Below are 25,811 nucleotides of genomic sequence, written 5' to 3' on the forward strand. Positions count from 1 at the left end.
CATGTGATTCCTATGGGAGGCTCTGATCAGCAGGGTGTTACAAAGATGGTGGTAAGTAAGGGCCATACATGGACGAGTCGGTCTCTTGTTTGTACTACACCACCGCCGTCACTCAGGTCTATGACCCTGAAGGAGACCACATAGTAAAGGAAGGAGTCCCAACCCGTAGAGTAACAGGAAGAGAGTATTCCCTCTAGCCCATCACAGGCCACAGGGCCAACCGCTACTACAGAGACTCAGAACTGTCTACTATCTATCAACATGTTACAGAAATATTGACGGCTACAGTACGCCGTGCTCAATTGATTCATCTGATTAGCTGAACTGATGGAATGACCATAAGCTTTCGACTGTGTGCTTTGAAGCAGAAGACAACAGCAGTGAGGTGATGAGTCAGATCATTACTGGGCTTCTTGGAAGGCTCTAATCCCTGGTTAATGAACTCTTCCTCTGCCAACGCTCTCCCAGCAACACTCTCTCCCTGGCTGGCCAGCACTCAAGGTGTGCGTGTGGTATGAGTTGGGGAATGTAGGTGCAAGAAAGCGACAGGTTCCCCTCACCAGTCCCTCAATGTGACATGCGGAACTTACACACACAATTTCACAGTTACCGGGCAGTACACACCACTGCGCTACCCCATCCCAGAGACCCACAGTGTGCACACAAACAGGCACGCACATATACGCACGCACACACACACACACACACACACACACACACACACACACACACACACACACACACACACACACACACACAAACACACACAGACGTGCACACACCCACACATAATCACACACACACACGTATATATACAGTCATGCATGAGCACACACACACGCCTACGCCCCACACACACCGTTGACTCTATGCTATTAACACTCCATTAAAGAGGAAATCAAATATTAATCTTTCAACACCAATCTGGAATTGAAAAGAAGAGTAGACTTACCATTTTATTATTGATTTCATGAAAATGAATTTCACAGACTTTCTCTACGATGTCTTCACCCTCGAAAGTTACAAAGCCGAATCCTGTACAGAGAGAGAGAGAGAGAGAGAGAGAGAAAGAGTGAGGGAAGAGAGAGACAGTGAGTTAGGGGGACGTTCGCAAACTTCAGTATTAAAATAAAATGCACCATGCAGCTATTATCATGAGCTGCATGGAGAAACTCTGCCCGCCCCCCGTCTTTTGGAGAGGCAGAATGGCGTGAGCGCTGAGAGGAACAACTGAACAAGACAGACATTGTCTTCTCTAAATCAAGAATATGATGAAATCTCAGACCTTATTAGAGGCACTGGAGGACCTTCTCCACAAAGAGAAGATGGAAAAACAGCACAAAGCCCATTTAATGAGATTCATGGGAGCAGGGGCCTTAGCATCTGAATTTCATTAAATGCATTTTGTGTTCGCTTCATTGAAATTTCACTGTATAACAAGACCTCGTTTTTATGTTAATGCAGGACTCGGCATATCTGAATGTGTCATTGACCGTGGGATTTTTGAAGGTATTTATAAGATAAAAGCTTAACCCCTTCCTATATCAAGGAGACAAGGCCATGAGACAAGACGACTGCAGCCTTGGCGCACCAGGGAACGGCTATGCTCTTTTCTCGGCTGTTTTGATGGCTGACGCACAAAGCAATCTGCCTTCTTTATGGCGCGGGTTCAAAGGGAAAATGATTTTCTATTGCATTGTGTTAGAAGGGAAGAGCTAGCGTGGAAACACAAAGAATTTGGAATAAAAGAACAAGTGGGAATGAATAAGAAGCAGCTCCTATTCAGCCTGTAGTACTGTATACAGCAGACAGACAGCCAGTAAAGATCACCTTAGCCTGGGCTTAAACAAGCATTACCATAAATGTTTTGATTTAACTAGGCAAGTCAGTTAAGAACAAATTCTTATTTACAATGACGGCCTACCCCGGCCAAACCCGGACGACGCTGGGCCAATTGTGTGCCACCCTATGGGTCTCCCAATCACGGCCGGATGTGACACCTCTTGCACTGAGATGCAGTGCCTTAGACCGCTGCGCCACACTGGATAAACACATAAACACATAGCTGCTGCTCTAAAGTCATTCTCACACACCATAATCCAGTCATTATAATGGAGCTCAACAGACTATGTGATGAAGAGATATGGATGTTCATTCACCAATAGAAGACAAGGGGTCAAACAGGCCATGTAGTCTTAGCTTGAATATATTGAATATGGTTAATACATTGCCAAACTAAACCTATATCATACCCATATCTACCCCCAAGCTATAAGACCGCTAATAGTTAACCAAATAGGGCCCTGGACAATCTGCATTGACCTCCCCTTTGCACCTACTCTTTTGACTCATCACATACACGGCTGCTACTGTCTATCCTGCTGCCTAGTCACTTTACCCCTACCTATAGGCTACCTGCCACCCCTATATGTACATATCTACCTCAATGACCTCGTACCGCTGCACATTGACTCGGTACTGGTACCCTGTGTATATAGTCAAGGTATCATTACATATGATGCATTTAGTGTTATTGTCTTTCTGTTATTTTTCTATTTCTCTCTGTGTTGTTGGGAAGGGCCCGTAAGTAAGCATTTAACTGTTAGTCTACACCTGTTGTTTACCAAGCATGTGACAAATAAAATGTGATTTTATTTGATAATAACAGTGAATACCATATAATTATACAATCAGCCTACTTGGAACACAAACACCCAGTCCATAATATCAACAAAATTTCAACAGTGAGCAACCTCCAGGGCTTAAGGAAGCCTAAACAGGGTCAGAGGTCAGGGGGTGAAGGAGCCAGGATGGCATGCAGAACCAAGGATGACATAAGAGGAGATAAGGAGACAGCAAGGCTAATAAGAGAAGAGGACCATGGGTAAATAATCCAGCGCAGCCCCCTCTATTCCACTGTGACCTTTGACTCATCTCAGATTGTGTAGTGCACATTAGTCACATTCACATGCACTCAGAGACACTCCTAAAGCTCTCTATAGAATGACTGCTGCTGTTTGCTGTAACCACATGGCCCAATGGCATGTTTAGTGTTTCATGTTACTGTAACCACATGGCCCAGGGGCAAGTTTAGTGTTTCATGTTACTGTAACCACATGGCCCAGGGGCAGGTTTAGTGTTTCATGTTACTGTAACCACATGGCCCAGGGGCAGGTTTAGTGTTTCATGTTACTGTAACCACATGGCCCAATGGCATGTTTAGTGTTTCATGTTACTGTAACCACATGGCCCAGGGGCAAGTTTAGTGTTTCATGTTACTGTAACCACATGGCCCAGGGGCAGGTTTAGTGTTTCATGTTACTGTAACCACATGGCCCAGGGGCAGGTTTAGTGTTTCATGTTACTGTAACCACATGGCCCAGGGGCATGTTTAGTGTTTCATGTTACTGTAACCACATGGCCCAGGGGCAAGTTTAGTGTTTCATGTTACTGTAACCACATGGCCCAGGGGCATGTTTAGTGTTTCATGTTACTGTAACCACATGGCCCAGGGTGCAGGTTTAGTGTTTCATGTTACTGTAACCACATGGCCCAGGGGCAGGTTTAGTGTTTCATGTTACTGTAACCACATGGCCCAGGGGCAGGTTTAGTGTTTCATGTTACTGTAACCACATGGCCCAGGGGCACGAACACCAAACTGGATTAATTTCAGTGCAATAGGGACAAGGCAGGATTTAGATTTCTAATGTCCTTGAGGAGTGTTGGGGAGATTAACTGTCTATGCAGGGCAGAAAGTGCAGTGTTCTAACTACTGTCATGGGAGGGAACTCAGGTCAAGTTTGATGACTTCCTCTAGAAGCTCGTCAGGACATCCTGGGGCAGCTGGTGGGAAGGAAAGTTGGTCGCCCCTCCCAACTAACGCCTGGGTTTTATGGCTGTTTCAAAAGTACTGTCTTTCTCTCACCCTCTTTTCCCTTTTTTCCTAGTTCCCTTGTCATTACTAATGCCAGAGGATGTCAGTGAAACATCTCTAGTGCAAAAAGAACTTACAAAACCCAGGAAAAGCTACATCACTGAGGTTGAATGAAAATTAATGAATACGCTGATAAATCATGAACGGCTATTAATTTGATGCATTCAATGTCAGACCGAGAGAATATCAATTTGAGAAGTGACATCTTGGCTTGCCGTGGGCTGCCTGCCTGTGAGTGTTTCTGTGGGCGAGGCTGAGAAGCGGTGGCGGGAGCTGGAAAATTGGAAGATGCAGCTTGTTTTCCAGCTCGATCCACCTCCCCTCGTCGGCGGCACAAGGACCACTTTTGACAACCAACAAATCAGCCGTCAGGAGCCATTTGTCACAGCGGAGTGCGGGAGGAGAGAGTGGCGGCTGGGTGAGCAGACCAAGAGAGCAGAGAGCGAGAGAGAGAAAGAGAGAAACAGCGAGAGGGGTTAACACACCTGCCCTCTCGGCAGGAGAGCTCTACTGTCATCGCACTCTCTCCCACTGCCACACACTGAGAGAGGCAGCTCCTCTATTAACTGACAGCACAGTTTCCACTGCACTATTACACCCTGTGTGGTCAGGGCCAAGCCTCCGTCGTCACCACCCACCAAGCACTACCACCACTGGCCCACAGAGGGAGCTGCGGAGACCAGCACTTTGGATATGCTACTACACCCAAGACTAAGACTAAATAAATCATAGGCTGCTGACCTAAACATCTCACTGCGTGCCCACTCAACAAACACACGCTCCTACCACACAAACTCATGACACACTGATATACAAATGCAAGAGCAAGTCAATTAAGGATTATTTTGTTTAATCAAAGCAAACCACATTCTAATCAGTGTATTGAATCCAATGAGGTCAGAGAGCCAGCTCCAGTTGCCAGGGCCCTTATTATGGCAGATGTAGAGAGTACTCCCTGTAACCAGAGAGTCTGGCTCAGTCTTACTGGGAGTTATTCATAACCTGAGCCTATAATGTTCTATTAGAGAAACAACCCACTGATCCATACACTCACTACAGCCACCACAGAGCCTCTGATACCAGTGAACAGGCTCTACTGTCTGATGGATATTCTCTACTGCTGGCTGGGTTGTATTGTCTTCCAGGATGACAGAAACACAGAACAACACCCCTCACCAGCCCAGGCCCTCCCACAGGGGCTGTCTGACCCTCTACCCCTATATTGGTCTTCCACCCCTCGCTCCTCTACCCTACTTACAGACCCAACACTTACAGGCACACAAGCCCTCTCCCCTTCCTTCCCTCCACCCTCCCTTCCTCTCATCCTAGGGTGTCAGATAGAGGTGTGTGATTCCTGTCTGGTTATCCTGGGTGGGTATTCCTGTTCTGTTGCCCCAACATGGCAGGAGAGCAGGACTACAGTTTTATGAGATTATTAAAGAGGAGCCGGAATCAATAGAGACAGGGAGAGGTGCCAACACCTTCGCTGGGACAAAAATTTAAACGGACTAATGACAACACATTTTCAATGTGAAGGCTGGCAACAAGTGTTAGTGGCTGGCTGGGTAGCTGGCTGCTGCAGAGGTGAGGGGTCTTGGCTGTATCTTATACTTGTTAGAGAGTGGCAGGCCTAGCCCCGTCCCCCGTCTCCACTGAGCTACACCCAGGCCACGTTCACAGCCTCTCACCAGCAGCACAGAGCACACTGCACACGCACTCTGCACACACACTCTCCTTGCCTGCATAATGCCATTCCCCGCAGAGAGAGAGAGGCTACGCAAATAACATTAAAATGCTAAATCAATGAAACGTCAAGTGACCTTTGCTTAAAAAGCTGATTCTGCCAGAGCCACTTTAATGTATTTAAAGTAGAACAAGAGCAAATCAGATGCTGTAGCATTCCGGAGAGTTTTCAATCGTAATTTTCCGGCAGATACTAAAGGGGACTTCGTAATAAATGCAGAAAACTTTACTTTCAGTTCACTTTACTGGTAGCCCCTGTTTAAAATCCAACTTTAACATATTACTCAACTCACTCTTTTTAGCACCTGGGAATTACAAATTAGGCTAAATCGTTTTTCTCTGTTATGTTTCCCTGAGTGTGTGGCACCATTTACATACATTAATAGCTTATGTGGGTAAGGCTGTAAAATAATGTGGACCTTAGCACATGAAAATGTTATCCTCGGTTAACGTGTAGGACGTGTTTTAACACTTTCTTAAGGTTGCATTATGTGGAACGATCACACACAGCGCGCATACCCACAATCCCCTGGGTACAGTGGAGCAGACAGATTGTAGTGATGTGCCAGTGTCATCCCTCTTTACATGAAAATGAAGGCTCACAGAGCAGTGAGATATGTTCACAGCTTTTACAGCTTTAGATACTCAGCAGACGGTGAGATATCATGCTCATCCAGGACCAACGATGGTATAGGATAGGGATCATCAACTACATTCAGACTTTTTCTTTTTTAAGACTGCAAATTGGCCACAAGAAGCCAAAACAGATATAATATTTGACTAAAACATATTCATTTCAAACCGTACATTTGTATACGATCACGTATATTACTTTATTATGCGTGGGAATACTTTGGAACAGATTTCCAAAATTGAAATCACTTGAAGCTGATTTGCAGGTGTTTATACAGTCTTTTATGTCCAATAATAAAACAATAATAAAAACAAAACTATATATATATTATTTGCATTGCTCAGAAAACTTGGGGGCCAAACAAAACCTGTGGGCCGCCAGTTGGGCAACCCTGGTAAAGGAGGTCAGCGTCAGTCTGTCAGGTCCTACACTAGGATCTGTATGAGGGACTGGCTGGTGGAATGACAGCATAGTTATTAGCCTTCGCCCAGAACAGAGAGGGACACCATTACAGGGTGACATCATCTCAGAAACACTTCTTAATGTGCAGTCCATAATGAGCTCATTGGCACTTATGACTGAAAACACTGGGTTACCATGGTGTGTCCGTGTCCGCGTGTGCATCTCTGTCTGTGTTTCTGAAAGAGAGTGAGCACTGAGTTCGCAGGCCTGGGGTTTACCTCCATGCTGGGATGAAGGGGTGAACAGAGAACACAAAAGCTGATCCTTCAGGATCAATACATAGATCTTCAGGGAATCAATGGGTATTTTCCGCCTTATTTACCCAAGCCCTCCATCACAAAGCAGCATAGATACCTGGTGAGCTCCTGGGAGTGGAAAAGCCATGTAAAATAAATGAGATTGGACAGTAGAATCAATACCAGGAGCAGACCTCCCACAACTCTCTAATGACTAGGTCCAAATATGTTTCACCAGGTGAAAAGAAGGAGAAAGCAGGGAAAACATGGGGAAGAATGATACTGTACATGTATCGTCTTGACAATACTGTTACTCCAATTACCTCCATAACTTTCGGGGTCAATATACACCATGGAGATGAGGGAGAGGAACCAAGGGAGAAACAGATATGTCGTGCCTGAGTTTGTGTCTCTGTGTGTGAGTTTAAAGAAGAGACAGAGACATGAAGTGAAAAAGACAGACACCGACACAAAGCGAGACAGATGGTGTGTTTTTGTGTGAGAGAGAGAGAGAGAGAGAGAGGAAGCGGGACCCAGACACAGCAGGAGAGGGAGATCAGAACAGAACCGAGCAATAGATCTGGCAGCAGTAGCAGGCTCTGAGAGGTCAGGTCCATCTCTCACTCCCAAACACACACAAACACACACACACACGTGGGCACCGCATCGCACACACACCCGTAACCGCAGACACCGTCTCTCCATATAGAGGAATGACTCATACCCCAGCACACGTAAGGATAAGTGCCACATATGATTTATGGCAACATTAGATGTTAAAACTAAGGGTAGTTAAGAAATGGTCAGCACTACAGACTTGTAATGCTAAACAACTTGTGGAGCAAAACAAATCGCTCCCTCCAAATCGCTAATGATCTGTGCTCCACTTTCCCCATGGACTCACCGAAATTGAGCATCTAATGAGGGTAGGGTAGCTAGGCTGCTGTTCTGTCTGCTGAGGAGGAATGCAGCAGGCCTCGCAGCTCTTAAAACGCACCGTGTCAAACACCAGGGAAGTGGCGAGGAAGTGGAACAACCAAGGGAAGGATGACCTCTGACCCCCAGAAACACACACACAGACTGTCCCACACGCAAACACACATAGGCGCGCATGCACACACCCTCTGGCTGCTAGAGCGACAGGCTCAAGTTACCCCTTCCCCTCCCACTGCTTCCCTTTCATGATTGGCTGCTCTGACCTCATTATGCATGACCAACCCTTAACCTATCCAATCAGAGCCGGAAGTAGGGCACACACCTCCGGTGGCAGCCTCCCAGTGTCCACAGCTCCACTATTACAGGCCTTTGATCATCACATCGCTCTGCTTTTACTGAGGACCCTGGAAACAGCACTCAGGTAATCCTCTGATTTATAAACTCATTACCATTAACAGACCCAGAGCACGGCCAAGCACACACATTCCCACACTGGAACACCGGAACACTCCATGACAGAGTGTCCAGGAAAGGAGGCGAGAACGTGAGGAAGCAGTGTGTCATGTTCCAGTAATAAACTACAGAGACAGAAAGAGAACGAATGACGAGAACGGTTCACTTAGTCTTCCCTAAAATGCTGACATAAAGCATTTCACACACACAGGCATGCTACAGTATGAACAGCAGCATGTGTATCACGGCGCTTCAGTATGTTAGCTATATGAATAACCATGGTGACAGAGCCACAAGCTGCTGCCGGGGAAATAGAGTGGCCGTGGCGTCAGCGTTCTTACTCAGCCCTGGAGCGAAGAGGAGGAGGGTTTCATTAATGATTGGCACAGAAGAAGCCCCTGGTTTACTCCTAAAGAGGCTGGTGGAGAGGACTCTCTTTAGAGACTGGCCTGGGAGGCTGTGGAGCAGCAGAGAGTCTATTAACATTACTTGTAGTCAGCCCTATTGACTCTGCATACAGAAATGGCACTCTCTTGCCTTTTTCCCAGGCAATTAAGAGCAAAGAAAAGAAGAGGGTGAAAAAGCTCAATATATTTTGCTCCTGTGACATTCCCCTGAATCATTCCCATTAGAAGAGAAAGCTCTAATTCATATCCCCTGGCAAATCAGTGTAGTGATAAACGGACACACACACGCACGCACGCACGCACGCACGCACGCACGCACGCACGCACGCACGCACGCACGCACGCACGCACGCACGCACGCACGCACGCACGCACACACACACACACACACACACACACACACACACACACACACACACACACACACACACACACACACACACACACACACACACACACACACACACACACACACACACACACGGTGGTCTTACTGCTGGGCTTTTTGAGCTATAAGAATCTCATAAAAATAAGAAATACATTTAATTAAATGGTAAAGCATGCAGTGGGATGCAGTAGAATACACCACCTCAGCTGTTCTGCTGTCCAACTGGCTTTCAATGTAGGCTATGCAGATGTATTTTTCAAAATACAAAAAAATGTCTTAATTATTTCTGTGATTACAACAATTTATTCAATGTCTGTGTGTGCGTGCGTGCGTGTGCATGTGTGTGTGTGTGTGTGTGTGTGGAAGCTGGAGTGGAGAGGCAGGGAGATGTGAGATAGAGGGTTGAATAGGTTAGACAGCGAAGGATCAATAATAGACGCCAGCACTACATTTACAATGTGCAGCGATGCTGGAGTTCTGGAGGTTCAGTTTGTACATGTATGTACATGTAGACAGCGATTAGGAGAACGTAACTGGTATCAGGATAAATGACAATAATAATAATAATTGTAAACAGTATGGCAGCAGCATAAGTGGTGGGTGTGTGTGTGTGTGTGTGGTGGTGTATGTGTACAATATAATAGTGTATGCGTGTGGGTGTAAGAGTGAGTGTGTGGGTTTTAGTGTAAGCGTGTGGGTGTAAGAGTGAGTGTGTGGGTGTTAGTGTAAGTGTGTGGGTGTTAGTGTGAGTGTGTGGGTGTTCGTGTGAGTGTGTTCATGTGAGTGTGAGTGTGTGGGTGTGGGTGTTATTGTGAGTGTGTGGGGGTTAGTGTGGGTGTACGAGTGTCAGTGTCGGCGTGATAGGCGGATATACATGTAAACAGGGCTGAAAGTGACTGGTAGCAGGAATATAAAATACTTATGGTACTAAAGGAAATACAGTTGAAGTCGGAAGTTTACATACACCTTAGCCAAATACATTTAAACTCAGTTTTTCACAATTCCTGACACTTAATCCTAGTAAAAATTCCCTGTCTTAGGTCAGTTAGGATCACCACTTTATTTTAAGAATGTGAAAGAATAATAGCAGAGAGAATGATTTATTTCAGCTTTTATTTATTTCATCACATTCCCAGTGGGTCAGAAGTTCACATACACTCAATTAGTATTTGGTGGCATTGTCTTTAAATTGTTTAACTTGGGTCAAACGTTTCGGGTAGCCTTCCACAAGCTTCCCACAATAAGTTGGGTGAATTTTGGCCCATTCCTCCTGACAGAGCTGGAGTAACTGAGTCAGGTTTGTAGGTCTCCTTGCTCGCACACGCTTTTTCAGTTCTGCCCACACATTTTCTACAGGATTGAGGTCAGGGCTTTGTGATGGCCACTCCAATACCTTGACTTTGTTGTCCTTAAGCCATTTTGCCACAACTTTGGAAGTATGCTTGGGGTCATTGTCCATTCGGAAGACCCATTTGCGACCAAGCTTTAACTTCCTGACTGATGTCCTGAGATGTTGCTTCAATATATCCACATAATTGTCCTTTCTCATGATGCCTACTATTTTGTGAAGTGCACCAGTCCCTCCTGCAGCAAAGCACCCCCACAACATGATGCTGCCACCCCCGTGCTTCACGGTTGGGATGGTGTTCTTCGGCTTGCAAGCATCCCCCTTTTTCCTCCTAACATAATGATGGTCATTATGGCCAAACAGTTCTATTTTTGTTTCATCAAACCAGAGGACATTTCTCCAAAAAGTACGATCTTTGTCCTCATGTGCAGTTGCAAACCGTAGTCTGCCTTTTTTTAATGGAGGTTTGGAGCAGTGGCTTCTTCCTTGCTGAGCGGCCTTTCAGGTTATGTCGATATATGACTTGTTTTACTATGGATATAGATACTTTTGTACCTGTTTCCTCCAGCATCTTCACAAGGTCCTTTGCTGTTGTTCTGGGATTGATTTGCACTTTTCGCACCAAAGTACGTTCATCTCTCGGAGACAGAACGCGTCTCCTTCCTGAGCGGTATGATGGCTGTGTGGTCCCATGGTGTTTATACTTGCATACTATTGTTTGTACAGATGAACGTGGTACCTTCAGGCGTTTGGAAATTGCTCACAAGGATGAAACCAGACGTGTGGAGGTCTACAATTGTTTTTCTGAGGTCTTGGCTGATTTCTTTTGATTTTCCCATGATGTCAAGTAAAGAGACACTGAGTTTGAAGATAGGCCTTGAAATACATCCACAGGTACACCTCCAATTGACTCAAATGATGTCAATTAACCTATCAGAAGCTTCTAAAGCCATTACATCATTTTCTGGAATTTTCCAAGCTGTTTAAAGGCACAGTCAACTTAGTGTATGTAAAATTCTGACCCACTGGAATTGTGATACAGTGAATTATAAGTGAAATAATCTGCCTGTAAACAATTGTTAGAAAAATGACTTGTGTCATGCACAAAGTAGATGTCCTAACCGACTTGCCAAAACTATAGTTTGATAACAAGAAATTTGTGGAGTGGTTGAAAAAAGAGTTTTAATGACTCCAACATAAGTGTATGTAAACTTCTGACTTCAACTGTATATACGTACAGTACATGTAAACAGGAGTAATAGTATCCAGTAACAGGATACATAGATAGATACTAATGGTAATGGCAATCAACTTCTCCCGAGTGGCGCAGTGGTCTAAGGCACTGGATCTCAGTGCAAGAGGCGTCACTGCAGTCCCTGGTTTGAATCCTGGCTTCATCACATCCGGCCGTGACTTGGAGTCCCATAGGGAGGTGCACAATTGGCTCAGCATTCTCTGGGTTTAGTCAGTGTAGGCCGTCATTGTAAAAAAATAATTTGTTCTTAACTGACTTGCCTAGTTAAATAAAGGTAAAATAATAATAACCAATGAACAGTAGCGCATTGATGAATCTAATCAGATATCCTTTTAGCAGCAGCGTAGATGTGAGGGAGAGCAGTAGTTGTTAGCCATCTATGGGGACAGAAGCTGCACCTGTACCGCCTGCCGGGCGAGAGCACAGTCCATGTCTCAGGTGCCTGGAGTCTTTTTTTATTTATTTCACCTTTATTAAACCAGGTAGGCCAGTTGAGAACAAGTTCTCATTTACAACTGCGACCTGGCCAAGATAAGCAGTGCGACACAAACAACAACACAGAGTGACACATGGGATAAACAAACGTACAGTCAATAACACAATAGAAAAATCTGTATACAGTGTGTGCAAATGAAGTAAGGAGGTAAGGCAATAAATAGGCCATAGTGGCGAAGTAATTACAATTTAACACTGGAGTGATAGATGTGCAAATGAGGATGTGCAAGTAGAAATACTGGTGTGTAAAAGAACAGAAAAACAAAAACAAATATGGGATGAGGTAGGTAGTTGGTTGGATGGGCTATTTACAGATGGGCTGTGTACAGCTGCAGCGATCGGTAAGCTGCTCTGACAGCTGATGCTTAAAGTTAGTGAGGGAGATATAAGTCTCCAACTTCAGTGATTTTTGCAATTCGTTCCAGTCATTGGCAGCAGAGAAAGGAAAGGCGGCCAAATGAGGTGTTGGCTTTGGGGATGACCAGTGAAATATATCTGCTGGAGCACGTGCTACGGGTGGGTGTTGCTATGGTGACCAGTGAGCTGAGATAAGGCGGGGCTTTACCTAGCAAAGACTTATAGATGACCTGGAGCCAGTGGGTTTGGCGACGAATATGTAGCGAGGACCAGCCAATGAGAGCATACAGGTTGCAGTGGTGGGTAGTATATGGGGCTTTGGTGACAAAACGGATGTCACTGTGATAGACCGCATCCAATTTGCTGAGTAGAGTGTTGGAGGTTATTTTGTAAATGACATCGCCGAAGTCGAGGATCGGTAGGATAGTCAGTTTTACAAGGGTATGTTTGGCAGCATGAGTGAATGAGGCTTTGTTGCGAAATAGGAAGCTGATTCTAATTTTAATTTTGGATTGGAGATGCTTAATATGAGTCTGGAAGGAGAGTTTACAGTTTAGCCAGACACCTAGGTATTTATAGTTGTCTAGATATTCTAAGTCAGAACCCGCCAGAGTAGTGATGCTAGTCGGGCGGGTGCGGGCAGGGATCGGTTGAAGAGCATGCATTTCGTTTTACTAGCATTTAAGAGCAGTTGGAAGCCATGGAAGGAGTGTTGTATGGCATTGAAGCTCGTTTGGAGGTTTGTTAACACAGTGTCCAAAGAAGGGCCAGATGTATACATAATGGGGTCGTCTGCGTAGAGGTGGATCAAAGAATCACCCGCAGCAAGAGCGACATCATTGATATATACAGAGAAAATAGTCGGCCTGAGAATTGAACCCTGTGGCACCCCCATAGAGACTGCCAGAGGACTGGACAACGGGCCCTCTGATTTGACACACTGAACTCTATCTGAGAAGTAGTTTGTGAACCAGGTGAGGCAGTCTTCGGCAATTTTGGGGGCCTTTCTCAGACACTGCCTGGCATGTACATCCTGGATGGCTGGGAGCTGACCCTCAGCGGTGCGCTGGGCCGTCCGCATCACCTGTTCGCATCTTGTCTGCGACCGTGCATGTCTCATTCTATAAATTAACCAATGTATGCACTGTGTGTGTGATGTATTGTACACACCTCATTCATGGAAATGGTTTGCTCCTACAGACAGTGAGTCACATGGCCTTGGTTTGCTATATAAAGCAGGCAGACAGGCATTGAGGCATTCAGTTACTGTTCGATTGAACATTATAATGGGAAAACGACTGACCTAAATTACTTTGAGCGTGGGATGATCGTTGGTGCCATGCGCACCAGATTCAGTATCAGAAACGGCCGCCCTCCTGGGCTTTTCACGCACGACAATGTCTAGGGTTTACCGAGAATGGCGAGACAAACAAAAAACATCCAGTCAGCGGCAGTCCTGTGGGCGAAAACAGCTTGTTGATGAGAGAGGTTGAAGGAAAAGATTAGTGCAAGCTAACAGGCGGCCCACAAACAGACAAATAACGACGAATCCTGGTTCCTGTTGCGTCATGCTGATGGCAGGATTTGGCGTAAGTAGCATGAGTCCATGAACACATCCTGCCTGGTGTCAACGGTACAGGCTGGTGCTGATACAGGCTCTGCAACAACTGTGTGATGACACCGCGTCAGCATGAACCAACATCCCTGTGGAACGTTTCCGACACCTTGTAGAAATCCATGCCCTGAAGAATTCAGGCTGTTATGGAGGCAAAGGGGGGTCCAACCCAGTACTAGATAGGTGTACCTAATAAACTGAGTATATATACATATCATATCAAAACGCATTTTTCATGTGTGTGTGATGACAGTGAATTTATCTTAGTGTCAGTTTGCGTTGTGAGTATATTTCCACGCTTGCATTTATTAGGCCTACCTGTGTGTGTATATCCTTGTTCATGTGTGTGTGAATACAGCGTGTGCCTCTGGGTAAATGTGCCTCTGGGTGTGTGTGTGTGTGTGTTTCCTGTGTGCATGCGTGTTTTGCAAGAGCGAGCGGCTGGTCTCCACTCTACTGTAGCTCCTATGCTGAGGGAACTATTTTGTCTGTGTCTATGTAGGTCAGCTAGCAGCGATGGGCCATCCATTTTACTGTCCTACTTAGAAAGGCACACTGTGTGGTGCAAAAGAGAAGCAGGGAGTTTTTTTCTCTCCATTTGAGCCATTCCATCTCTACCTCCCTGCTGCCCCCTGTGCTCAGCCAATGCACACCTTCCTTCTCCCACCTCTACAGTATGTGCTGGATGCACAGTGCTACAGTATATGGACAATCTGTTGGGGCAGGACTGAGACAAACAGGGTTATAGCTATGTACTCATTACCTGGCCTCAGCTCAGCAGCCAGCTGGCTCAGTGATTTCACACAGAACCAATATCATGCACGTAATCAAACATGCTAGGGTAATACAGGTCTGCTATGCACAGACTGCCACGAGCAAAATCAACACAGCCTACAATCAGAACAAATAGCTTCAATAGCTATTCAATGGACATGCCGACTATTGGTGTAATGAAATGCAATGGTCTAAACTACAGAGAAGTGTCAAAGTTCACCATTGAACAATAACAGAGTATTTTGTGCAGAGCCCTTGAGAAGAACAATGGGCCAAACTCAATAGATGTCTAGATCTCTATCACATACAGTAACATCCAATGAGGAGGGCCTGAGAACCTTTCCAAAATCCATCGAGACATGCTGATGAATTTCTTTTCATCAGGAGATCCAATGTGGAATTGGAAATCCATTGAAACAGATATGCACCTTTTGTGCGTTTCCACTGATTGATATAGATATCAGTTTCATTACATGTAATTATCATTTCTTTCTTTCATTCCTTCCTGATGATGAAACTGGGGATCTGAATAGGAGATAATCAGTAATAAGTGAATGGGTCATGAGATATCATGGAAGAGACAGATGGAAAGTGAATTGACTGTGGATTAATACATGGAATAGTTTTGGGCTGGAAAGTGAAGGAATAGCGGGCACTAACTGCCATTCGTTAGCTGCCATTCACGTACAGTACATCCACACTTTCTCCTGGAGCCTCTGGCGAAGTGCTGACTCACAGACTAATCGCATTACAATTTCAATAGTCTTTTTCAAACATAAAAAGCAAGTGTTTAAAGAATTGAATTACGCGTGAGTAGGCCATAAAGTAGCATTGATTAAACTTAATTAGGCTTTTCTCAGCCACTGAGGCCAGACTGTTATTTATGTCCAGGCATGGGGTATGTTTAAAGGCAAGACACTGGATCAATTAATCCGTAATGAAGAACATTGACGACGACGCTTTGCAGAGGCCCGTCGCCGTTTAGAGGAGATTGCTTTTAATGAGCGAGCCAAATGCTTAGAAGCACTACTGCTTTCCTTTATTTACTTTAGAGATGCTGATGCTGCTGCCACTGCTGCTGAATTTGGCTGAGAAGGGTGAGACGGAGAGAAACCTAATGCCACTAAGCAGCAGGAGATACAGGCCCAACCCAAACAGAGCGGATCACCCCCAGGGGCCACACACAGTCACAATAACATCTGTCCCCCAGCCAGTAGAGAGAAAATGACAGGACTGATATCTGATATGGCCATCAGTACACCACCAACCTACGTTGTGGTGGGAGGCTGAAAAGTATACAGAACATTGTGTACTGACTGACTGACTGTACGGCTGACGACGTGTTAGGTCAATGTAGACAGGATGTGGTGATGTCATCCTGACTCTACTGAGCCCACTTCCTCAACTGCCTTCTTTTATCGCTCGCCCCTTGCACTGTAGGCCTTCTGTTTGTTCCTCACATAAACGCTAGTAACAGGTGCCAAAATGGTTGAATGGTTAAAAATATAATTACGATGACTCTAACAGTTTTTTAATGGATGAAGATACTTCAAACGTTTTACATTTTTAAAAATCCATCAGATATTGACTGAATTATAGCAGATAAAATATTTTACTGACACCGAAAAATAATGAATAGAGTCATGCATTTTGGTGGGAATTCAGGTGTACGATGTATTGTAAAAATTCACTTTTTTTCTTATAATGAACTCATATATACATTTCATTAGTATATTATATATTTTGTGATTAAATAGAGACAATTATATGTGCCTACTTTGCATATATACACTGAGTTTGTTTGCATACATGAATGATTTAACATAAAGGGGTGGAACAGGCTTGCAACCACCAAAAACATCCTTTGTCCAGGAGACCTCTAATCATAAATTGCGCTCACCTGCACTGTCTCTTTAATTATGCATTACCGTTGTTGTCACATTTTATTACATAATTCAAAAAGTGTGTCAAGAGAAGGATACCCACCCGGTCTAAACATATTTTACATTGTTTACATTGTAATCCAAGTGTTCCTTTCCTGTTGCTTTCATTTTAGGGCCTCTAATTGGTCAACATTTCAACTGTATTAAATTATATCTTCTTTCAGTTGCACAAAGAATCAACACCCACCAAAATAAAGTTATCTTTCCTCTCTTTTTTATGATGTGTCGAGACGGTGGGTTAAATCCACAACCAAGATTTGGCGTTCTTGTAGATGCAACGGAAAGACAATGTAGTCCATTGAGCCCATTTCAGCCATTACCATGGTGTGTTTGACAGGTCATTACAAACGTTTCCACTGTCGTAACATCAACGGGAAATGTTGTTACGGCACAAGCAAGAGTAGGAAAGAGTAGCTAGTGTAAAATGAAAGCAATACATCCAGTGAGATGTAAGTGACAAGTAGATTTTGCACCCCTCAAACACAGGAAATAGATGGCTGAAAAGAACAAATTCTGAAGTGGGTGGGGCATGCAGGTGGCTACAAACACACTCACAAACACAGGGCTAGCTAGCAGTAGATCATGAGTGTGTGGCACCACGAGGGATAGCGGCGTAGGGTCATTTGCATGTGTAACACTCTCTGTTCACAGCTTCCTGGGGTTATTTCATTTCTTAAGTGCAGCATAATTGGTTGTATAATCAAACGTGAAAATGTACATAGCGCAGCCATTCCAGCACTTCAGATGTCCTTTAATCACTGCTTTTGGGCCGGAGCCAAGATGAATTAGAAGGAATGAGAAAGCTCCATGGAGAACCGTGTCTACCGTTTATTGACTTCTTTGTTCATCTTATTCATTTCACGGATGTGTCTCTCTGTTCTGTCCTCTCTACTTTTCAGTCGGCTTCTCAAAGGAGCGTCTCAAAGAGGATAAAGACAGAGCATGCTGCTAGACACAGCGCGGTCAACATCTCACGCTACCTTGCTAATTGACACAGACGCTCCAGTTCAGCAGGAGAACCCAACAACAAATCCAAAACAGTGATAGAACACTGTTGTTTGGTTGTTGAATATGGAAGGAGGTGGTGTGTATTGGCGCATTCTGGATGTCAACTTTGACTGTTGAGGATAAAGTCAATGCTAACAGTAGACTGGAGATGAACCGGGGTCCTTACTACTCTCTGGAACAGATGTGGCTCTCCACTCCATTCTGAGACTCCTCCAATCTACAGCTCTAGCCCAGTCTCAGACCCCCTGGTGGTCTAAACAGTGGATGAGGAGGACTTTAGTTGCTATGGACTCTAGACCTCTTGTAGCTCAGCATGGCTACATGGTGGTTCTGAGGACCCAACATGGTCTTCCTCTTCTCTCCTTTCCTCTTCTCATTCTCCTCTCCTTTCCTCTCACTCACTCCCATCTGGAGACTTACACACAGGCATGCGTTTAACCGTTCGCTCTCGCTGTGCCGACAGAGCCTTGTTCTCCGCAAAACTCCTCAGCTTCTCTCTTTAGTGTTTTTCCCCTCTCTGAAATGTATTTTAATTCACTCGCTTTGCAGAGGAGAGCTCATTTCAATCTCAAAGCCGACATCTGTGGAAGCGGAGTGGGCTCTAAACGAGTGGAGTTAATCCTGTACCACGGGGATACAGCACGGGAACTCTTCAGAAGAGAGGAGGGAATGAGGGAGAGAGGGAGAGTGAGTGAAAAATGGCAAGGGAAAGAAGAAAAAAGGAGTGGTAGAAGAAAAGAAGGAGAGGATGAAGAGAGAAGAGAGAGCAGCCGACAAAGTGTACTGAAAGTGGCACTCTAATATGTAACCATAAACCTCTCCTCCTCACATTACACCATCTGCGGGAGCAGAGCCCCCTGAGCCAGTCTCTCTAGGACTGGACATGTTTATCTAATGGAGGAAAGCAGCTGTCCTCTCCTCCTGATGAATTGGAAGGAGGCTTCAAAGAGAGAGGTGGTGTGAGCGGGCGGGGCGGATGGCTCTGTGTCCTGCCTGGCCTTCTCTACCCCAGTAATTGGCCTGTGAGTTGAGGGCTGATCAATGCACTCCACCAGCAGGTAGACAGGGAGGCAGGCAGGCAGGGAGTGTGGCGTCCCGGCTGGGGGCTCCAATAACAGGGAGGCAGGCAGGGAGTGTGGCAGCCCGGCTGGGGGCTCCAATAACAGGGAGACAGGCAGGGAGTGTGGCGGCCCGGCTGGGGGCTCCAATAACAGGGAGGCAGGCAGGGAGTGTGGCAGCCCGGCTGGGGGTTCCAATAACAGGGAGGCAGGCAGGGAGTATGGCGTCCCGGCTGGGGGTTCCAATAACAGGGAGGCAGACAGGGAGTGTGGCAGCCCGGCTGGGGGTTCCAATAACAGGGAGGCAGGCAGGGAGTGTGGCGTCCCGGCTGGGGGTTCCAATAACAGGGAGGCAGGCAGGGAGTGTGGCGGCCCGGCTGGGGGCTCCAATAACAGGGAGACAGGCAGAGAGTGTGTCGGCCCGGCTGGGGGCTCCAATAACAGGGAGGCAGGCAGGGAGTGTGGCGGCCCGGCTGGGGGCTCCAATAACAGGGAGGCAGGTAGGGAGGCAGGTAGGGAGGCAGGCAGGGAGGCAGGCAGGGAGGCAGGCAGGGAGTGTGGCGGCCCGGCTGGGGGCTCCAATAACAGGGAGACAGGCAGGGAGTGTGGCGGCCCGGCTGGGGGCTCCAATAACAGGGAGACAGGCAGGGAGTGTGGCGGCCCGGCTGGGGGCTCCAATAACAGGGAGGCAGGCAGGGAGTGTGGCGGCCCGGCTGGGGGCTCCAATAACAGGGAGACAGGCAGGGAGGCAGGCAGGGAGTGTGGCAGCCCGGCTGGGGGCTCCAATAACAGGGAGGCAGGCAGGGAGTGTGGCGGCCCGGCTGGGGGCTCCAATAACAGGGAGGCAGGCAGGGAGAGAGTGTGGCGGCCCGGCTGGGGGCTCCAATAACAGGGAGGCAGGCAGGGAGTGTGGCGGCCCGGCTGGGGGCTCCAATAACAGGGAGGCAGGTAGGGAGGCAGGCAGGGAGTGTGGCAGCCCGGCTGGGGGCTCCAATAACAGGGAGGCAGGCAGGGAGTGTGGCGGCCCGGCTGGGGGCTCCAATAACAGGGAGGCAGGTAGGGAGGCAGGTAGGGAGGCAGGCAGGGAGGCAGGCAGGGAGGCAGGCAGGGAGTGTGTCGGCCCGGCTGGGGGCTCCAATAACAGGGAGGCAGGCAGGGAGTGTGGCAGCCCGGCTGGGGGCTCCAATAACAGGGAGGCAGGTAGGGAGGCAGGCAGGGAGGCAGGCAGGGAGGCAGGCAGGGAGTGTGGCGGCCCGGCTGGGGGCTCCAATAACAGGGAGGCAGGCAGGGAGTGTGGCAGCCCGGCTGGGGGCTCCAATAACAGGGAGGCAGGTAGGGAGGCAGGCAGGGAGGCAGGCAGGGAGTGTGGCGGCCCGGCTGGGGGCTCCAATAACAGGGAGACAGGCAGGGAGTGTGGCAGCCCGGCTGGGGGCTCCAATAACAGGGAGACAGGCAGGGAGTGTGGCGGCCCGGCTGGGGGCTCCAATAACAGGGAGACAGGCAGGGAGTGTGGCGGCCCGGCTGGGGGCTCCAATAACAGGGAGACAGGCAGGGAGTGTGGCGGCCCGGCTGGGGGCTCCAATAACAGGGAGACAGGCAGGGAGTGTGGCAGCCCGGCTGGGGGCTCCAATAACAGGGAGACAGGCAGGGAGTGTGGCGGCCCGGCTGGGGGCTCCAATAACAGGGAGGCAGGCAGGGAGTGTGGCGGCCCGGCTGGGGGCTCCAATAACAGGGAGACAGGCAGGGAGTGTGGCAGCCCGGCTGGGGGCTCCAATAACAGGGAGGCAGGCAGGGAGTGTGGCGGCCCGGCTGGGGGCTCCAATAACAGGGAGGCAGGCAGGGAGTGTGGCGGCCCGGCTGGGGGCTCCAATAACAGGGAGGCAGGCAGGGAGTGTGGCGGGGGCTCCAATAAGGGTGCTCTTTGAAGGTTATTTAAAGTGACTGGCCTGTAAGAGCCTTCATCCACAGCACACGCCTACCAATAAACTTCCACCAAAAAAGCATCTGGTATCCGGTGAGCTGCCCATCATCAAAGTGGACAATGAGGTAGAGGCCATTACAGTGGGGCTAAGAAGGGGTTTGTTCCCCAAGGCACGGAACAGAGGCTAAGGATGTCTCCTAAGGACGGCTGGTTATTAAGCCCAGGCAGGTCAAGCCTAGCCTTGAGGCTAACACAGGCATGCTCATGAAGAAGGCTAGGGTAGGGGAGGCTATGGCAGGTGGCTGGAATGAGTGACCTGAGACACCTCACCACACCTCACACCAACCAGGGCCTTCAGTCTAACACTATCTCCTGTATTAGTGAGAAGACAGGTCCCTCTTTGTGCATGTTTAAAAACACCACCTTCAGTCATCTATCAATCTGAGACCATGGACCATGAGGGTCTCCCGAGTGGCACAGCGGTCTAAAGCAGTGCATCTCAGTCCAAGAGGCGTCACTACAGAACCTGGTTCGATTCCAGGCTGTATCACAACTAGACGTGATTGGAAGTCCCATAGGGCGGCGCACAATTGGTCCAGTGTTGTTAGGGTTTGGCCGGGGTAGGCAGTCATTGTAAATAAGAATATGTTCTTAACTTCTTCTGGCTGCAAGCCCGAGGCCGGCCACAATATGACAACAGCCACTTCAAGTGCAGGGCGCGAAATTCAAAATATATTTTTTAGAAATATTTAGCTTTCACACATTAACAAGTCCAATACAGCAAATGAAAGGTACACATCTTGTGAATCCAGCCAACATGTCCGATTTTTTTTTTTTTTTACAGTGAAAACAGCACATATATTTATGTTAGCTCACCACCAAATACAAAAAAGGACAGACATTTTTCACAGCACAGGTAGCATGCACAAAGCCAACCTAACTAACCAAGAACCAACCAACCAAACTAACCAACAAACAACTTCATCAGATGACAGTCTTATAACATGTTATTCAATAAATCTATGTTTTGTTTGAAAAATTTGCATATTTCAGGTATAAATCATAGTTTACATTGCAGCTACAATCAGAAATTGCACCGAAAGCAGCCAGAATAATTACAGACACCAACGTCAAATACCTAAATACTCATCATAAAACATTTCTGAAAAATACATAGTGTACAGCAAATGAAAGACAAGCATCTTGTGAATCCAGCCAATATTTCCGATTTCTTAAGTGCTTTACAGCGAAAACACAATATAGCGTTATATTAGCTTACCACAATAGCCAGAAACACAAGCCATTCCCCAGTAGCAAAAGTTAGCGATCATAACAAACCAGCAAAAGATATATAATTTTTGACTAACCTTGATAAGCTTCATCAGATGACAGTCCTATAACATCAGGTTATACATACACTTATGTTTTGTTCGAAAATGTGCATATTTAGAGCTGAAATCAGTGGTTATACATTGTGCTAACGTAGCATCTTTTTCCCACAACGTCCGGATATTTTTCTGACACTTTTTCTGACACACATATTCTGACCAAATAACTATTCATAAACATAACTAAAAAATACATGTTGTATAGGAAATGATAGATACACTAGTTCTTAATGCAATCGCCGTGTTAGAATTCTAAAAATTACTTCATTACGACATCCAGCTTAGGTATAGCAAGAGAGTACCCAAAAGCTGGGCGCAAACGACTAGCACAACATGTTCAACAGATATATGAAATAGCATCATAAAATGGGTCCTACTTTTGCTGATCTTTCATCAGAATGTTGTACAAGGGGTCCTTTGTCGGGAACAATCGTTGTTTGGATTTAGAACGGCCTTTTTCCCTCTCGATTTAGCAAGCACACTTGCCAAGTGGCGCGAATCTCTCCATCGTCAACAAACTCAGAGAACGGAACACGGCAAAACTCCCGAAAAAATTTCAATAATCTGATTAAACTATATTGAAAAAACATACTTTACGATGATATTGTCACATGTATCAAATAAAATCAAAGCCGGAGATATTAGTCGTCCATAACGACAGCTTATCAGAAGGCAAATCCAGGTCCCTTGACGCGCTCTCCAGAAAACAGGAAACTGGTGACACGTCATACAAAGAGCATTTATTCGAGCCCAGATCAAGTTACACACTCCATTTCTTCTCTCACTGCTTGTCGACATCTAGTGGAAGACGTATGAAGTGCATCTAAACGAATAAATATCAAGGACTTTAATAGGCAGGCCCTAGAAGAGAGCATCGATTTCAGATTTTCCACTTCCTGTCAGGAAGTTTGCTGCAAAAGGAGTTCTGTTTTACTCACAGATATAATTCAAATGGTTTTAGAAACTAGAGAGTGTTTTCTATCCAATAGTAATAATAATATGCATATTGTACGAGCAAGAATTGAGTACGAGGCCGTTTGAAATGGGCACCTTTTATCCGGCTACTCAATACTGCCCCTGCAGCCCAAACAGGTTAACTGACTTGCTAAGTTAAATAAAATTAGACTGCCTTAGGGATAGATTGGGGGGAGAGAAAAAAAATAGACTGAGGGAAGGAGAAGATATGGAGAGGAGTAATGTCATGAAGACAGACAGAAAGTAGCAGACTAGAAGTAGGGAGAGAGGTGGAAATCATTGGACTCGTTATCTGTGCTTTCCATTGTACTTTTCCCTGCACGCCTCTGCAGACAGTCTGCTTTAAATGTCAGCTCTACAAGCTTATCAAATGAGAGTGTGCATGTCTCCCTCTCCCTCTCCTCTCCGATGCGATTCCACTCAGCCCTCCTGCATCGTGATACGCATGGCTGGAATGGATAAGTGGCACATAAAGACCACCTAGATCTCCTGGCCTCAGAAAAAACAACAGAACAATCAAAAACAAATGGACTAAAAAAGTGGATGAAACTACTCTTCCTGCCTACCTTTTTCTCCCCAATTGGTAGTTACAGTCTTGTCCCATCGCTGCAACTCCCCTACGGACTCGGGAGAAGCGAAGCGTCCTCTGAAACACGACCCTGCCAAGCCGCACTGCTCGCTTAACCCAGAAGCACCAATGTATCAGAGGAACACTGTCCAGCTGGGCCAATTGTGCACCACCTCATGGGTCTCCCGGTGACGGCCTGCTGTAGCACATCCTGGGATCGAACCCGGGTCTGTAGTGACGCCTGTGATATCCTAGCGTTGGGCCAGCAACCGAAAGGTTGTTGGTTCGAATCCCCGAGCCAGAAAGGTGGACAAATCTGCCCTTAACCCCCAACAGAAACTGCTCCCTAGGCGCCAATGACGTGGACGTCGATTAAGGCAGCCCTCCGCACCTCTCTGAGTCAGAGGGGTTGGGTTAAATGCGGAAGACACATTTCGGTTGAATGCATTCAGTTGTGCAACTGACTAGCCCCTTTTCTCTGTCTTCTCTGTCGCAGCTCTAGATGGCCCTGTTGTTTTTGCAGTGTCACTGACTCCAGAGAGAGAGCCACTCTAGGGCTGAGAGAGATGGAGCAGGTGCCCTTAGGTGTGATCCTCTCACTCACAAAAGAAGCAGGATGAGGTAGTGGGGGAGGTGGATGTAGGGGTGACTCCTGATCTCTCCAAAACATGTCCTATAGACAGCCAGGCTGATGAGCCCCAAACAAAAATGTGACCTTTATCATGGGGCGGATTACCTTGTATTACCTTGTAGCGTGTAATCCTCCAAATGAAGGTGGCTGTAATGAGGGTGGTGCTGCAGCCAGCCCCGGGCCGACACAGTGCTCCAATACTTATTAGGGAGCACAGAGTCGGGAGGTGTAACAGAGTCCTCCTAACACCCTGGAGCCGATACACACTGTCTACAGGGCCACAGGTAATATGACCTCGACAGTCTCTCCAACTACACAAACACCCCTATACAAGCATCTACACATGACATCATCTGGCCACATCTAGACTCAGACATGGATGTTTGATTCGATCTATTAGGATCCCCATTAGCCGACGCCAATGGGAACAGCTAGTCTTACTGGGGTCCAACACATAACGAAAAATACATTACAGACAAAATACTTTACAATTGACATACATTTAAAAACATGAACATGTAGTGTGTGAGTACAGACTCTACACAGACGTATGTGTTGGTGTGTGGTAGTACTGTATGTATGCGTGGCTGGCTTTCACATGGCTGAATCCCATCATGTTGGGTCCTATACACACTGCAGTCCTGCTTTACCACCAGAAACACTGATAACCAAATAGGCTATTTGTTATCATTCCCGGGTAAAAGGGAAAATGGCACAAACAAACAAATAAACCTATTTCAAAGGAGAACATCTCTTAGTGAGAGATCTGTCCATCTCAGCCCTCACACTGGAAATGCCACCGGCTGTCATCTGGATCATGTGATTCATACCTTAGCAGAAATCTACTGCCAAAGTCAATAGCCATCCAGAAGCTGCTAGAGGTTAAACAGACCATTGTACAAATTCTGCCTCCAATTTCCTTTAATGACCCTTAAAGAGAGCGAGGCACATGCCAGTGGAATTCTAATGAGAGAGGGCCCCATTGACAACAGCTGGCTATCTTTAACCTGCTCCTACAATGGCTGATCTAGCAGCTCTCCCATAGACGTACTGCCTCCTGGAGCTGAACACTGCTCCCTTAGTTTGATGGAGAAAGGGGGTATTTATATTGGGGTTATGGTAATTAGAGTACAGCGCCTGGTACAGACACTGGACGCTAGAGACGGTGCAGTAATTGAGTTACTCATTTACAAGTGTACTGTAACACACATATTTTACTGGAGTGGAAATAGAGAATAAATGCAAATGATTTCTGCTCGATAAAGCAGCGTGTATGAAATTG

The 25,811-nt window shown here is 46.6% G+C and overlaps 1 protein-coding gene across 2 annotated transcripts in view; it reads right to left on the bottom strand.

Moving 5' to 3' along the window:
* Positions 1 to 25,811, bottom strand: part of LOC120057190 (RNA-binding protein Musashi homolog 2-like) — a 350,186-nt gene that overhangs the window by 88,661 nt on the left and 235,714 nt on the right. For both annotated transcript variants that reach the window (XM_039005674.1, XM_039005673.1), the window contains exon 8: positions 953 to 1,035. In XM_039005674.1, coding sequence (XP_038861602.1) covers positions 953 to 1,035 — 83 coding nt within the window. The remainder of the gene's footprint in view (positions 1 to 952; positions 1,036 to 25,811) is intronic.

Source organism: Salvelinus namaycush, chromosome 12 (assembly GCF_016432855.1).
Source record: "Salvelinus namaycush isolate Seneca chromosome 12, SaNama_1.0, whole genome shotgun sequence".
Lineage (NCBI taxonomy): Eukaryota > Metazoa > Chordata > Actinopteri > Salmoniformes > Salmonidae > Salvelinus > Salvelinus namaycush.